The sequence below is a fragment of the Gallus gallus genome, chromosome 1 (genome assembly GCF_016699485.2).
Source record: "Gallus gallus isolate bGalGal1 chromosome 1, bGalGal1.mat.broiler.GRCg7b, whole genome shotgun sequence".
NCBI lineage: Eukaryota > Metazoa > Chordata > Aves > Galliformes > Phasianidae > Gallus > Gallus gallus.
In genome coordinates, this window is record NC_052532.1 from 12,906,417 (window position 1) to 12,920,731 (window position 14,315).

At 39.3% G+C, this 14,315-nt stretch overlaps 1 protein-coding gene across 10 annotated transcripts in view; it reads left to right on the top strand.

Moving 5' to 3' along the window:
* The window catches only part of GSAP (gamma-secretase activating protein), a 61,642-nt gene that overhangs the window by 31,895 nt on the left and 15,432 nt on the right, over nt 1–14,315 (top strand). For 6 of the 10 annotated variants that reach the window (XR_005847407.2, XR_005847411.2, XR_005847408.2 and 3 more), the window contains exons 20-30: nt 322–447; nt 868–923; nt 1,309–1,340; nt 2,792–2,853; nt 4,410–4,505; nt 8,513–8,583; nt 9,112–9,206; nt 10,467–10,586; nt 11,462–11,535; nt 13,310–13,414; nt 13,521–13,614. Coding sequence is in view for 3 of the 10 variants with exons in the window: in XM_415969.8 (XP_415969.5) it covers nt 322–447; nt 868–923; nt 1,309–1,340; nt 2,792–2,853; nt 4,410–4,505; nt 8,513–8,583; nt 9,112–9,206; nt 10,467–10,586; nt 11,462–11,535; nt 13,310–13,414; nt 13,521–13,614 (931 nt within the window). In the remaining 7 variants the exon portion in view is untranslated. Of the gene's footprint in view, nt 1–321; nt 448–867; nt 924–1,308; nt 1,341–2,791; nt 2,854–4,409; nt 4,506–8,512; nt 8,584–9,111; nt 9,207–10,466; nt 10,587–11,461; nt 11,561–13,309; nt 13,415–13,520; nt 13,615–14,315 lie in introns of all 10 variants that reach the window. The other 4 variants (XR_005847415.2, XM_004934738.5, XR_001463300.4 and 1 more) reach the window with 3 other exon arrangements.

Sequence of the window (14,315 nt, forward strand, 5' to 3'; positions counted from 1 at the left end):
CCAAAACCAGCCATCAGAAATAGGTCAGATGAAATAAGACCTAGAAGTACCTGTGTCTTCCCAGTGACTTAATAGAATCCAAAGGCAGCTACGTGCATTGCAGGCATGAGCTCAAGTAGATAAGTGCTACTCCTGCTGTCAAGTTAAGGAAATAAAACTAGTGGAAAAAAAAGATGTAGCTGATTTTTTTCTTTTTTTTCACTTCATTTACACTGAAGCTACATTTATTGCAGTTCTTTCCAGTTACTTTGTGGGATAGTGATTAGATATTTCTGTAACAGTGCAACAATGTATTTATGTTTTCCCTACAATACTTTGCAGATGCAAAACTCTAAAGGCTTCTGGGAGAAACTCGACTCAAACTTGGAGAGTGTGAAGTATGCAGAGCCACACTTGCATTACCACAATAATGTGCTCAGGAGGGAATGGCGTAATCTCTCAGAAGAGGTAAATATGTGTGCATTGAAGCAGTCTCCAGAACTGCTGCTGAAGAGTGGATGTTTTAAACCCAAGGACAGAAAGGTTTTTTGTTTTTTTTACTATGGAGATAAAGATATGGGAATCTGATTATGAGGAGTGCAAAGATTTGCATTCATTTACTTATAAGGTGGTTGCCTGTAGCTCTCACTTTGTGAAATTAATGCAAGAAAGTAAACAAAAGCAGAACTTAGACATACCTGTGTTGTTAGGTGGGTCAGTTATGTGTCTGTGGGCATCAGTATTTGGGAGGTGAGTTGAAGAATCACTAAGTGTTATTTCCATTCAAAATGAAAGTCAGCGTCATTCCTTGTCTGCATTTTATCAGGAAATATTTTAATTGACCTTCTGCTTTATTTGTTTTGGGATTTTTATTTATTTATAAAACAGACAGAAGAGAGAAGAGCCACAGCATATTTAAGGAATATATTTGAAAACGCCAAAAAGTAGGTACTGTTTTGTATATTTACCCTTTCTTACTTTGTTGATATGTGTTGAAGGATTTAAATGTGTCATTTAAATAGCTACTCTGGTATCTGATCAGATATCTTGCTCTGAAGATGAGTATCCAGCTGAAGATGGTTTATGACAATCCTTGTAGTCACTGCAGGATGATCTGAATTATCTAGGCTGCTAGAGCTCAGGAATTTATTGTAAATGTGAGAAGGCACTACCCAGACAAATAGAATTCTTTCTTTACCAAATGTAGATTTCTTGAATTTCTTCAGCTACCTTTGAAAGTCCAGAGGGTTCTTTAAGCTTTTTGATGTCCTTACAAAATCCGTTAGAGTAATGGTTGTGAAACAAACTGATTTTTGTTTCAAACCCCAGGGTGCTTTCTCATCTGGATGCTTGGGACTCTGGTAAGTAAAACTTTTGTTGATGTAGGCCTTAGCCCTAGTGTTTGTTAGGATATTTCCATCAAGCTGTTGTCAGCTAAAGTAAATAGTGTGTGTTGCCAGCATTGAAGAGTTTGAGGCATTAGTATGAGCAGCTGTTAAATTGACACTACTATAAAGTTTTCCTGTAAGGTTGCATACTGGCTAGAAAACCTTTGAAAATGAGGTTCTTCTTTCATAGTGGATCTAGCTTGATAGAAGCAGTAAGCCCTTGTTTGCTTAAGAATTTCTTCTCCAGGATTTTTCTGAGAGTATCAGTGACACGATGTTACTGTTGTATCTTGCCCACTTAGAGCTGCCTTCACAAATATGGAATTTGTGTATGGTAGGAGAGCATGGCTGGTGACACCAGCCACTGTGAAGGATGGAAGTATGTAATGGACTTGCCTAGGCCAGGAACACCTGAGATTATAAGTGGTGTTCAGTTTCTCTGTCACAAATGAGAAAAACTAAATTTAGTGGTAAATTATGTTCCTGTTCATCCATCAGTGCCTTCTATGTGATCTGTTACTGTGTGCTGTGCAGTCATACTGATCTAAGTGTTGATCACATATTTTGTTACAAAGACTTTTCAGTGTGTTCACTGCCAGCCCCTAGCATTTGTCATTTGTGCTGCTGCTGGTTGTTGCAGTGGGCTCTGATTTTTAGGGCCCTGCATCAACTTTAGTTGCCTCATGTTGAAACTACTGGCATGTTTTCCTAAGGTGCATATTGATAAGGATGTTCAGCTGTTTCTAAAGAATTTCTAGGTAGCTGCCAACAAGTAATAAGCATCAATGTAGTGCCTCTTGCATGTAGATCTTCCTTCAGAAAGAACTGATTAGGAAATACAGAGTATTAAATTACAGTAGTTGTTATAATCTGCTTCCGTGTAGTTGAAGGGTTGTGTTCCTTAATGGTCTGCAAATCTGAGTAACAAAAGCAACTGTGGGAGAGAACCAGGCAAGCGAGAGCTGATACTGTGGTGTTTCTACTTTGTGTCTATCCATTTCCTTAGAAAACCCATGCAGCTCTTTTGCCTTTTATTAGTAAATAACAAGGTCTGAACAATAAATGCATTTGCACTGTGTGGGTGGGAGATTCTCTTAGTATTCCTCCTCTACCAAATCACCACAGTACGATACATCTCCCTTAAATATCAAAGAAAAGAGTAATGAAAATAAAGTGTAAAACAGTTTGACAGTTTGTGTTCCTCCGTGCTCAGTGTTAAGTGTAAAGATGGCAAATAAGGGGTTAAGTTCCATTCCTTGGTTCTCTCTTATGAAGTCCTCGATTCTGTCATTGTGTTAGTTCTGTATGTGAGTAGATATGTTAACAGAAGGTGGAGATCTGTGTTTCTCAGTATGTTTGAAGTGGTTTGGAGTTTTGTCATACAGTGTCATGCCCTTGAATGACTGTTGCTCTGTTTATTTCAGAGGAAAGGCTCGTACCTCTCTTTCAAGAGGAAGACTATCAGCAGCAATTACTAATGGGACTGGTATGTGCTTTTGTTACAGTGTGCACTAGAGGACGCACAACCTCAACAAGTGTAAAGAGTAAGATAATCAGTTCCAGTGCTGAGTGGAAGCTCACTCAGAGCAGCAATGGGACAAAAGTGATGTTTCCCAAGTTTTGGATTTCATCATCGTGATATCACAATATGATCTTAATAGGTCCTGATATCATAAGGCATAAGGGACTAACAGGAATGGAAAGTTGATCTGTCCGAGTGATTTTCTGCACTACAGCTTTTTTTTTTAAACTGTTTTTCAGTACCCCCTGAACTTCATCTTAATCTGTCAATTATTCTGGGACTACTTTACATCATTCTAACTTTCTTCACCTTCTACTTCCCTCAAAAATATGACAGATCTTCTTGCTTCTCAACACCTTTTTGCTGTCTCCCTTTCCTTCTGCCTCACTACTAGGACTGCTATGGCTATTCTGAGGTCACTCCTCTTTTGATTTTTTCCCCCCTGATGATCTCCGCCAAGTATCTACCATCTTTATGCTTCTGGGTACTAAATCCTTTCTTAAATAGCTACCTATCCTCCCTCTGTTTAAATATGCATCTTTGCTAATCTCGTGCTGTCAGATCTAAATACAGCTCTCAGCTTGTGTTGGAAGGTCTTCCTATGTGAAGAGTGTATCAACACTGTTCTGTCAGTCCAAATCTAAGGCAAGTTCTCATTCTTTGCATTCTTGCTATCTTTCTCCCAAGTTTTTCCTCTCATCCTCTGAAATTTCTCTATATCTCTTACCTTAAGTAAATTCAGTGAGATCCAAAAAAGCAGATCATTGCTGTCCTTTGTGCTTTCCTACCACCTGTATTGTTTTCTTGACGTGTGGAGATCAATCTACTTGAAAATTCCTCAAGACTGAGATTTTATTTACCTGTTTTTCTCTGAGCTTTGTGGGGGGATGGGGAGAGGGAAGGAAAAAAAAAAAAGTACTTTCTTGTAATTCTCAACAAAGAACTGCCAAAAACCACATAATGAACAAGCTATGTGAGGTCAGAGTATTTCAGAAAGGAGACAAAGGAGAGGGTAGGTAGTGGCATGGACTGTATGGTAGCAAGTAGCTGATTTTAAACACTTTGCAATGAATATTTAACCTAAAGTTGTCATTATTCACTCACGTTCCAAGTCATGTTCCATCACTGCTAGCACAAACTGTACTTGTGCTAGCTTTCTCTATTGTAAAATCCCTCAGATTTATTCATATGTAATAAATACAAGTTAGTGTTCATATTAAAATCTTTACTTCACCTATTTGCTTGGTTTGACCCAGAGAGATTTAAGAAGTGTTAGCTTTTTCTCTTCAACATCACTGACAGTAGCATCCATTTTCCTGAATTTACACCAAGCAACCGTATTGAATATTCAGATCTGCTATTGACTTTGGAACCCCAAACTCTCACACAAGCCAAGCTGGAATTTTGTGACAGGGAGAGGGTTGTGCTGGTTGCCGTTGGTCAGGCCCTGCAACTGGTGGGGCTTTTGCATCTTTTTGAAGAGACCACAAGGACACTGAATTGTTGGCTTCTTTTCCTAGATGGTTGCTCAGCTAAAGGATCATCTTATGAGACATCTGCAGTATGTAGGAAAAAAGAAGATTGACCAAATAGTGCTGGATTATGTTGCAAACCTGGTTAGTTTTATTTTGCTGCTATTGATGTGAGCAAACATGTATTGTTGGGTGGGGATGTGTGGTGTTGGATATGTGCTGTGTGTGTATCTTGCATGTTTTAGTGGGAGGGGGTTGTTTCTTAAATGCTAAAACATAGTTTTTTGCTCAGTAATGTGTATATTGGTAAGGTAAATAATACTTAAAATTTAAAGAGTTGTTTTGGACTCTCAGAATACAAAAGAAAATTTCCTTTACAGCTTGTAGAAATATGGTCTGCTCCTGGAAGTGAAAATCTGAACTCATCCTGAAAGCTGGAAGAATGGTCTTTGGATTCTTTTTGATTCCTATGCAATACATTGATGCATACTTTAAGTAATGAAAATGTGATCGGGGAAACAAATTAAGAAAAAAAATCACTCTAATATGAAAGGAGAGTTAATTATTGCTCTTCCTGCCTACTGACTTCATTAGGTTTTTTGTGTAACAGATGTAGTTTTGCGTGAATCCGTATGAACTACGTTGAAAACTTACTTTCCAGATTCTATTTTTCATTATCTTAAGAGAAACTTAAGGAAAAAGCTGTAAAAACTGTCGTGCATAGAAATTATCATACCTGTTTTTATCTGTCTCAGCATCAAATCCTTTAAGTACGGAATGCAGAATCCATAAGCGTTCACATGGCAGCAGGGAAATCACGTTCTTTGTCTTTTTGCTAGTCCTGTCACCAGATTCAGAATTTAATCCATGCAGCTCAGGAAACTTTCAGCATGCTGTGGTGCCTGCATCTTTTGTGAAGTCCTTTGCAGATCAGTTATGCTGTGAAGGTTACAATGTTCTCTGAGCCGCAGCAACTTCTGCTGGGGTTACTGCCTTTTTTTATTCAGGCCTTGCTCTAGAGTTTCACAATCACCAGAGTATATTTTCCCTGTCTTTATAGGGAAAAAAGAAAAACCTAGTGGCTGATGAAAATAGGAATAGGACAGCATGAACAAAAGCTTCATAGCTGATAGCGGTGCTGAAAGAAGCAGAACTGGAATGCTCGTTCTCCTTTCATTTGGTTTTCAGTTATCATTTGTTTATTATTTATCTGAAGTAAAACAAAAAGCAAAATCTACTAAAACACTTTAACAACCTTGATCTGCAAGACAAAATTATTGTAGACTGAATCTTATAGTCAAAACAAATCTCAGCCCTTCACACCCCACCATCAGTGAAATCTTAGGATTCATATTTTTTCTTTTCTTTTAAATTTCTCTTAAGGCAGGATTCTTTCATTTCCATTATAGACTTCTTATTCTTAGAGAAACTGCTATGAACAAAGATCATATGTCTCTCAAAATTACTCCTGGTCTTCGGTGGGTACGTGTTGCTGGGTGCTCTTTTGACATCTTTAAAAATCATTTGTTAGGCTTGAGTTTCCTTTCACCCAAGGGTGAAACTATATCCCACCTGTTGGGAAGTTCTTTTGGGAGATTGATTGTTTTGATTCTTTCAAGTTTTCCATAACCTCAGCAGTGTGTAGCTGAGCTAATGAAGCAGGAAGAGATATGAAAAAAGATTTACTCATCTATTTGCTTTCTCAAAGGAATCGTAATGATCAGACAACCTACTGACACAGGGAAGAAATGGATCAGGATGAACTGTTGAGATGTCTCTGTAAGTCTTTGCAGTGGGTGCACCTCTTTAGTAGATAACCAGCCACAGACATCAGATGTGTTCTCAACTGCAGACGAATAATACGAAGACACCATTTGGATTTGACTGTTCTGAGAAGGACTTCTGCTTTGTATCCCCTTCCCAGGAAGGGAATCTAGAAATCAGCGAGACCTTATCTTTCTCCCTTTTCTCCTCTGCTCCTGATGTTTCTCTTTTAGCCACTCCCATGTATTTTCTGTAGAAACAGCCATAAGAGTTGAAGATTTGTTTTTTCCAAATGACTTCAATGAAACTTCATGCAGCACCTTTACTTGAAAATGTAAATGTTCAAGATAGCAATGTACTCTGCAAATGACAGCTTAGAGCCTGCTGCGTGCCCAGTCTCACTGTTGATCATGGTTTCTCGTGCTAGTTTTCAGTAGTCAAAGGGAAATGGCCTCTGATACTTGCCTAGAAAAAAACTCATGTTGTACCTCCTTACTGAGTGAAAAATGGTTTTGCCTGGAAGGCTTTGGTTTAGCTTCATTTTGTTCCTCCAGAGACCTGCTACTGGCTCTCAGCAGGAGGCTGCCCGCATTCCTTCTCTAAAACAGACAATGTTTCCTTTCTTGTTTGTACCTTATTTTGTGGGTAGTATGCTGAAAACTGTTCAGGATATGCCTTGTTCTCTGTGGTGTCACTTGTGGCTGATTCCAGTGAGCTGTGCTCTTGGTGAGGTGGTCATGTCACAAGTTGTTAGTATTTAAGATTTAAGCAAGTTGTAATAAGTAGGTTGACTATGATTTTAAAAGATACTTTCTTTCTGTACTCTGCAAAAGCTACGTGATTGGCTGTGTTCTAAAGCAAACAGTGAAAATAATTTGTTACACAAATAATAAGAAGTGAGTCTGGTGTTTAAGAAGCTTTCCTTCCACCTCAGATGCTTATCTTCAGATCCACTTGGAACTCCAGCAGAGGCCTTTGCTGTACGCTGTGCTGGCTGGAGAGGGAAGTCATTTTGGCAGCAGGTGTGGTTCTTGTGACCCTTCTCCGAAAAGTGGAAATCACTTATTTCCTGAAAGATGAGAGGAGAGAACCTGCTGTTTTCCAGGGATATTAAATGGAAGCTTTCCATGGCGTCCAGAAACTGAGTATGGAAATTATCAGGTGGTTGTTCTAAGGCAGCCACATCTGTCTGCTGTGCAAGGCTGGATGAAGTTCTGAAGGGTGGAGAGAAAAGGTGCTAAGTTTTCTGGCCAGTGCTGCAGAGGAGAGCACTTGAGAGTGGTAGTGAAGAGCAGTGTTCCTATTGTGACTTTTCCATACTGATTTCTCTTGTCTGTCTGTTCACCATGTTGCTCAGAGCCTGTGACAAGTTAGAGGCTAGAAGGGGGGGAAGAAAAAAAAATGGTCTTTTTTTCTCCTTCTAGAGGAAAAAAAAGAATGGGAAAAAGGATTCCTGGATTCTGGCCATCTTGAAGGGGGAAGGTTTGTTACTTCTTGTGACACCTGTCTGCGAAACAGGGATCAGCCTTGTTTCCTGAGAGTTTCCTGGGGTTGATTAATAGCACTTTGAGGCCCAGAGATAAAAGGCGTAGAGGAAGTGTCTTAGTTGTGTTAGAGAGATGTGGAAGTCATTACATATGACAGCCATAAGGGGCTGGCTAGAGGAAATTATTTCAACTCTTCTATGCGTGGTTTCTTTCTTTCAGCTGCAGAACGCTAGAAAATCCAAGTTTGTAGCTTTTGCATGCTGACATTGCTCTGGAAGCCAGCCTGGGAGCACAGGGATCAACAATGTGGGCCAAGAGATTGTTTTAATTCACTGTAGACAAGAAGGGAACTCAGTAGAGCCAGATAAGCATTTGCTTGTCTCATGTTTCCTCCTTACCCGGGCTAGATTTATGATTCACCCTGTAGACTTTTTTTCAGCAGACTTAATATTCTACCACCTTCAGCAGTATCCAATGCTGTCTGGGCCATAGGAACCTTTCCTTGCTAATTGCTTAGTCAGTTGGACATGTGGTTTTCACTTTCATGGCAAAATGGTCCTTAAGAATTTGATGCAAGAGCCTGAGATCGGTTGATTCCTGAGAAGCACTCAGGATGTCAGATGCTGTATATCTTGCATAATGCTTGGATGAACTGAGAGCACTTACTGTAAACTTCAGGAATGGGGCAATCAGTCACAGCTCAAATGTAACAGTTTACCATTTTAAGCCCCGTAGAAAAATCAAAATATAAATGCTATAAATCAAAATATAAAAGTTTTAGTTGGAGGAGTCCTATGATAAGTTCATAATCTAAACTAGTATGTGAAATAAATGAAAGCTGAGGACCTGCTATATACAGGCTCCTAGAAATGTTTGATCTTTTTTGTTTGTTTGTTTTAGCTGAATCTGGTACATCGAATAATGAAAGAAGTTTGGAAGATACATCAGCTGCATTCCTGCATCTTCTGCTTGTAAGCAAATCTTTTTTTTTTTTTTAACTTCTTAAAACCTGGGCATAATAATTTTAGCCTTGAACAGTCAGTGCTGTGAATGTCAATATGACTGTAATTTAGGCTTGCTAATGATCCTGCTGGCCCTGTTGAAGCCAACATGGTTATTAATCATACAGGCGGTTTTATGACTAGAGTTCAAAGCTGCTGGGTTCACAGTGTTCTCCAGATGGGTAGTGGGTGTTGAACAGCTGTGAAAGCCAGGTCACTCACACCAGCACCCAGAATATTTCACCTGTTGATGCCAGGTATTACTGAGAGCCTTGCAGGTATGCAGCAGTGGGGGATGGAGGAGAGGGCATCACAGAGACTGTGTGTGTGAATGTTTAGAAGAATGTCTAGTGCTGCTGGGTGACAGATGCTGAAGTAAGGAAGATAGCATTCCGTGGTGACTAAATGAAAATGCACATTTAGTGCACGTGTTGTTTGACCATAATACTCTGCTTGTGGGCATTTCAATTACTAATATGTTCCTGTTTTGTTAAATAGTGATGAGAGAGGAAGTGAAGCAGAGTTCAGAGTGTTTCACATCATGAGTCGAATTCTGGAAGCTGCAAATGGCATGTGTATGCCTTTACCTCCTGGTAAGTGCTATATTTTGCTGTTGTAATGCATATCAATTCCTCCCAGGAGAGTACAGGTTGTAGCATGTGTGTCAGGTTAGCTCTAGCAGTATTTAAATTTCTTCGAGACATGTGGAGGGAAAGGTCCTCCGTAAATGTGTGCAAGTAAAGTGAAACATTACTGAATACTTTATACAAATAGAGAAAACAAATCAGAGGTTTAGTTCACTGTTTTCAGTTTCCAGTGAAGCATGTGGGCACAGCCATAGCTCAGAACTAAGATCTGGATGACTTTCCCTTAGATTTTATAAGACAGCTGGCCTCAAATGTCAAGGGCTACAAGGGAAAATCCTATCCTGGAGCAAAACCAGGGTGTTTTTTCTTATGCTGTTGCTCTGCTAATGTTTTTCAGTTTTATCCTTAACAAATTGCTCCTGTTCTTTCTGAAGGAGATGATCTGTAATTGCTTACAGTCTTTTCAAAGCACTTGATTATTTTTGTTAGGGAAAGGCTTTTTAACATTGAGTGCTTAGGTTTTCTGTGGTTGAATTTGCCAATACAGACAGGGAATGTACAGCCAAGCTTTAGATTTGGACTGGATTCTAATCTTTTTAAGAATGCTCTTACAGAAACATTGAGCTTGCTGTCCTGCTGTTAAGCTGTAGGACCAAGGCCTGGCCTGCCAGTAACTACAGAATGACAGAAACAGAATCGTGCTCTGAATTTTATTAGAAAAAAATAGCTTCCAGTCTGTTTCTGCTTTCTTATTCTCTTTGAATCTCTTTCTAGTTAGTATTTTCTGATTTGGTTTCAATCTGGTTTTGGTATGAGGCTGTGCCTCGAACTTACAATGTGTGAGGGGCAAATGCTGCTGTGTGAGGGTGTCTTGTGGTTCAAGACCGTCATCTGGATAATGCTCAGTGAGAAACTGAAGTCTTCACATGGCCTGTGGTAATGTGTAGGTAGCAGCCATATACTGAATGTGGTGAGGCCTCAGCTTTGATAAATTGGGAAGAAAGAGGGAGATAAATTAATGGCACAACTCTGATGTAAGCCAACAATAAGCTTGGAGAAGTTTAATGATTGTTTTCAAGTCCTTAGTTTTCCTCTTTTTGACAGGGTTGTGCTTGACAAGACTTAAAGATAAACTCATTTCCTTACTATGCTTAGAAGTTGAGGAGAGTGTTGGCTTTAGATACAGTAATGCAGGTCAGTGCTACAAACTTGGAAAGAAATGTTTTTTTTTTTTTTTCCCCAAACAAATTTGTCTTTCCTTCATAGGTTTTCACTCTCTACACTTGGGGCTTGGTGTTCGATGTCTCCCCCTTCATACTCTCCTGCACTATATTGACAATGGGGTTCTACATCTGACAGAAACCTGTGTCAGGAAACTGCTGAAAGGTACGGTGAGTTTCTTATGTTTCATTTGCTTAACAGCCAACTTGTTGGGTGTGATGTCCTTTCAGCCATTCAGATACAGCTGCAATATATACTGATCAGGAGACTCAGCTCTTCTTCGTGACTGCTGTTACCGTGAGGAGTGTAGCTGTTGGTGTTACTTAGTTGAAAGGAGAAAATTAACAGTCATACTCTATGGTTGACTCTTACTATAGTAAACAAGAAATATTGGGGGGTTTCTGTGATCGTTTACAACTAGAAGCCCTATACTAGGAAGTTAAGTAGGAAAATAAGCAAGTAAAGGCATAACCTGACTTACCATCCCAATATTTTTAGTAAATAGCAAGCTTGTGTACTCTAAACATGATCTACTCTAAATGTATCAATATGTTAACTAAAGGCAGGAGTTAAAACCAGTTCTGTATCATCAGGAGCAGCTGTTTGTGACTTTGCTCTCAGCAGGAGGTAAGCAGCTTGTTTCAACAAATGAGGCTTAGGAGCAAACTAGCATACAGTAGGAATAATTGGGGCATGAAGCTTTGGAACAAAATGGGAAGTGGTACAAAATAGCAGTTGTAGGAGCAATTAGGATCACAATGGACACAATGTTTATATTAATCTATGCCTGATTTTGATAAATACAATTTGGATTATTGTACAAATCATTACTTAAAGTGGTGAAGTTATATGCAAATGTACAGAAGAATGTTTTTATAAACTGTAAAAGTAACACTCCTACTAACCCTTATGTAAAATTAAAATTGTCATCGCAGAAATAATTTTCAGTATGTCTTCAGTGGAATTTGAAAGTTATGTGGTTACTACTAAAGAGTTTGAGGGTTTTTTGTTGGTTTTTTTTATTTACCTTTCTCTTGCAGATCTGGATGACAATGAGAAGAATGAAAAGCTGAAATTCAGTATTGTGACAAGGCTTCCCGAGGTGACTTTGGATGTTAGTTCTTGGAATTTGGAAGTGGGTATGAAATTCCTCCCTGTGCATAGGATCCAGTCAACAGAAAACTTAGCTGTGGCTCACATAGGACACAGAAAAAGCCTGAACATCCAAAGCTTCTCCATCTGCTGTTCATAACCTTTAGGGTACCTTGGTAACTTAAATGTTAGGTTTGTCCGTAGTGTTTTCAGTGTGTCCGGTACCTTGCAGGAATCAAACAGACAAGACTGATGCTGTTCTGAATACTCACACGCATAAAGTAGTAAAGAGTTTTACAGGGTGTAGAGAGAGTTTCTGGATATTTTTTGTTTGTATTTTTTAGTATCCACAAATGTCACAAACAAGAAAGACCTCCTCGTGCATTCAGTTTGTTCATTTTATCAAATAAATTCAAAAGCTGGTATAGTAGAAGGTGTAAAATCTGATCAAACCAGAGCCCTGTGGTGATTGAATTACAAGATCTTGGCCTCACCCTTTGGTAAGGTGTTTGGGCAGATGCTGTTTATGCTCCTTTGAAAGTTACATCAATGGGAGATTGCCTCTTTCTTTTCCCTTATCAGTACTACAGAGGAAGCACAACATCTGTGAGTGGAAGAAAACCAGGGATCCCCCTCTGGGAGTGCCTTGCTGTAGAACAGGCTTTTCTGAATATAAATTGCTTATTGTTGTTCATTATGGACTGTTATGTGTAGTTCAAATGGCCAGAAGTGCTGCTTCAGTTTTCCTCTGACAAGGGCTTCTTTATTTGGCAGCAGTTTTGAGAAGGGGTAGGGAAGGAGGACTTCACAAAGTGTTGTTTGTCCTCTGTATCTTGTTTTGGGCAGGGGTTGGTGAGCTGAGGTCATTGTGGGGACTCTGAGCTGTCAGCCCCAGGCCTGGTGGGTGGGGAACACCATTCCAAATGCTCTGACTTGTGCTTTAGGGGGAATGTACTGCTAGTTACACACAGGCTCAGTGCCTTATTGTGTCTATTTACAGCTTTGGGAAAAAATGCAGAGAATAGTTTGTTTGCTTAAAAGGACACTTTGGGGTGACTTGGACTATTTTGAGTTCAGGTTACATTCACTAGATGACTTCAGAAGCAAGTATTTCAGCAACACTGAAACTCTTCAGCATTTCCTAAATGAACTCTTTCAATAGTCTGTATTTCATTACAATTGGAAGTGAGAGGAAAAAGGATCAAGACTGGGAGAATAGCAGGAAAAACGAATTTCACAATGTTTTTGTATTTGCTTTCTTACTGATTAGGATTGGAAGCTTTGGAGCAATTCTATTTGAATTTCTTGCCTTCAGGAATGTGAATCAATTTTGCCATTTCCCAGACAGTGCCCTAAATAATAGGATGTGAATTCTGTTCGCAGTATCTCTCCTTGTTGGCATTCTGTTTTTGTAAGCTTTCTGCCACTGAGCCTGTTCTGAATACAGCACTGACAAATGGGGCATCTTTGCTATTCTTTGGGACAGGAATGATTCTAAACCACAATCACAGTAAAAGATAAATAGTCATTTTAAGCCTCAGTTGATATTTCAGTACACATGCAGAGTGGGACAGATTTAATAGGACAGACTGATTGATTGAAACTTCGTGAGTAGCTCAGTGGGCACTGAGTACAAAGGATTTGATCATTCCCCATGTTCTGGGGGTTTATGATAATCTCTTAGTTACTGGCAAAGTAGTCCTAGATTTCAATTTTTTTTCTTCCCCTCCTATTTTTCCCACTATATTTCCACTATTCTGTTTTGTTACTGATCTTTTTGGGATTTTACTTACTAGGCTCTTGGTTTAAAGGCCCGTCAGTTCTGGGATCATCCAGTAAATGCTAATTTCCGTGCACGGAAGTATGTGAAACTTTTGCTTGAGAAGCTGGGGAATAGGCAGGTAAGACATTGTTGAGATTCCTGACCTTGCTGTCTGCCATAACACACTGAAGGCAACACTGAAACATGGTACCATGCAAACTAATCTGAAATGTTTTTACTTACAGTGTAGCAGGCCTGTCCCTGAGAGACACCCAGTCTGTGTAGAATTTTTGCCTCTTAACTACCTGACTAATGTGCTGGCAGAGATAGAGAGTCAAGGTAATTTTAATTCTGTACTTTGGAAGACTGGTAATTGCTACCCTTTTATGTTCACACACTGCTATAAAACTCTAGTGATGTCCGAACATGTAGGTTTAGACTTCTTGTTGATAGAAATCATCAGAATGCTTCCTCACTGCGTATACTCTCATTCAGAATCCTCTGTGTTGAATGCAGTTGCTAAACTGGCATACAGAGTGGTGGTAGCTGTTATTCTGTGTTTAAATGGGGAGAAGGGCTTGTACATTACTTATACAGTATGGTAGCTAAAGCACTGCCTTTTGTCCAATAAGTAGAGGTAGATAAAGTCAGATCTTCCATCTCAGAGAAGAATGCTCTGATAGGGGGTGCATTTCAAAGCTGTTCCATTTTGTGAAATGAAATTCAAATTAGTCATGGTCCTTGCTTTGTGCAGTGAAACCGATGCACCCAAAGATTTTGAATTCCACTAAAAAAGCAAAATGCACTAAGGAAGCATTACACTGCTTAGTGCAGTTGGCTATACTTTTACTAATAAATGAAGTAAAGGTGTGATAAGGACCTGAGTGCTATACAGGATTCTCCTTGTATGGATATCAGCCCATCTGGGAGAGGTAAAAGTTAAACCATACAGGTGCATATGAGAACGTACTAGCACAAACATAGCTGCCATGCTTAAGTCTTATTTGACTCTCCAATGTAGAATTATAATGGAAATTCCT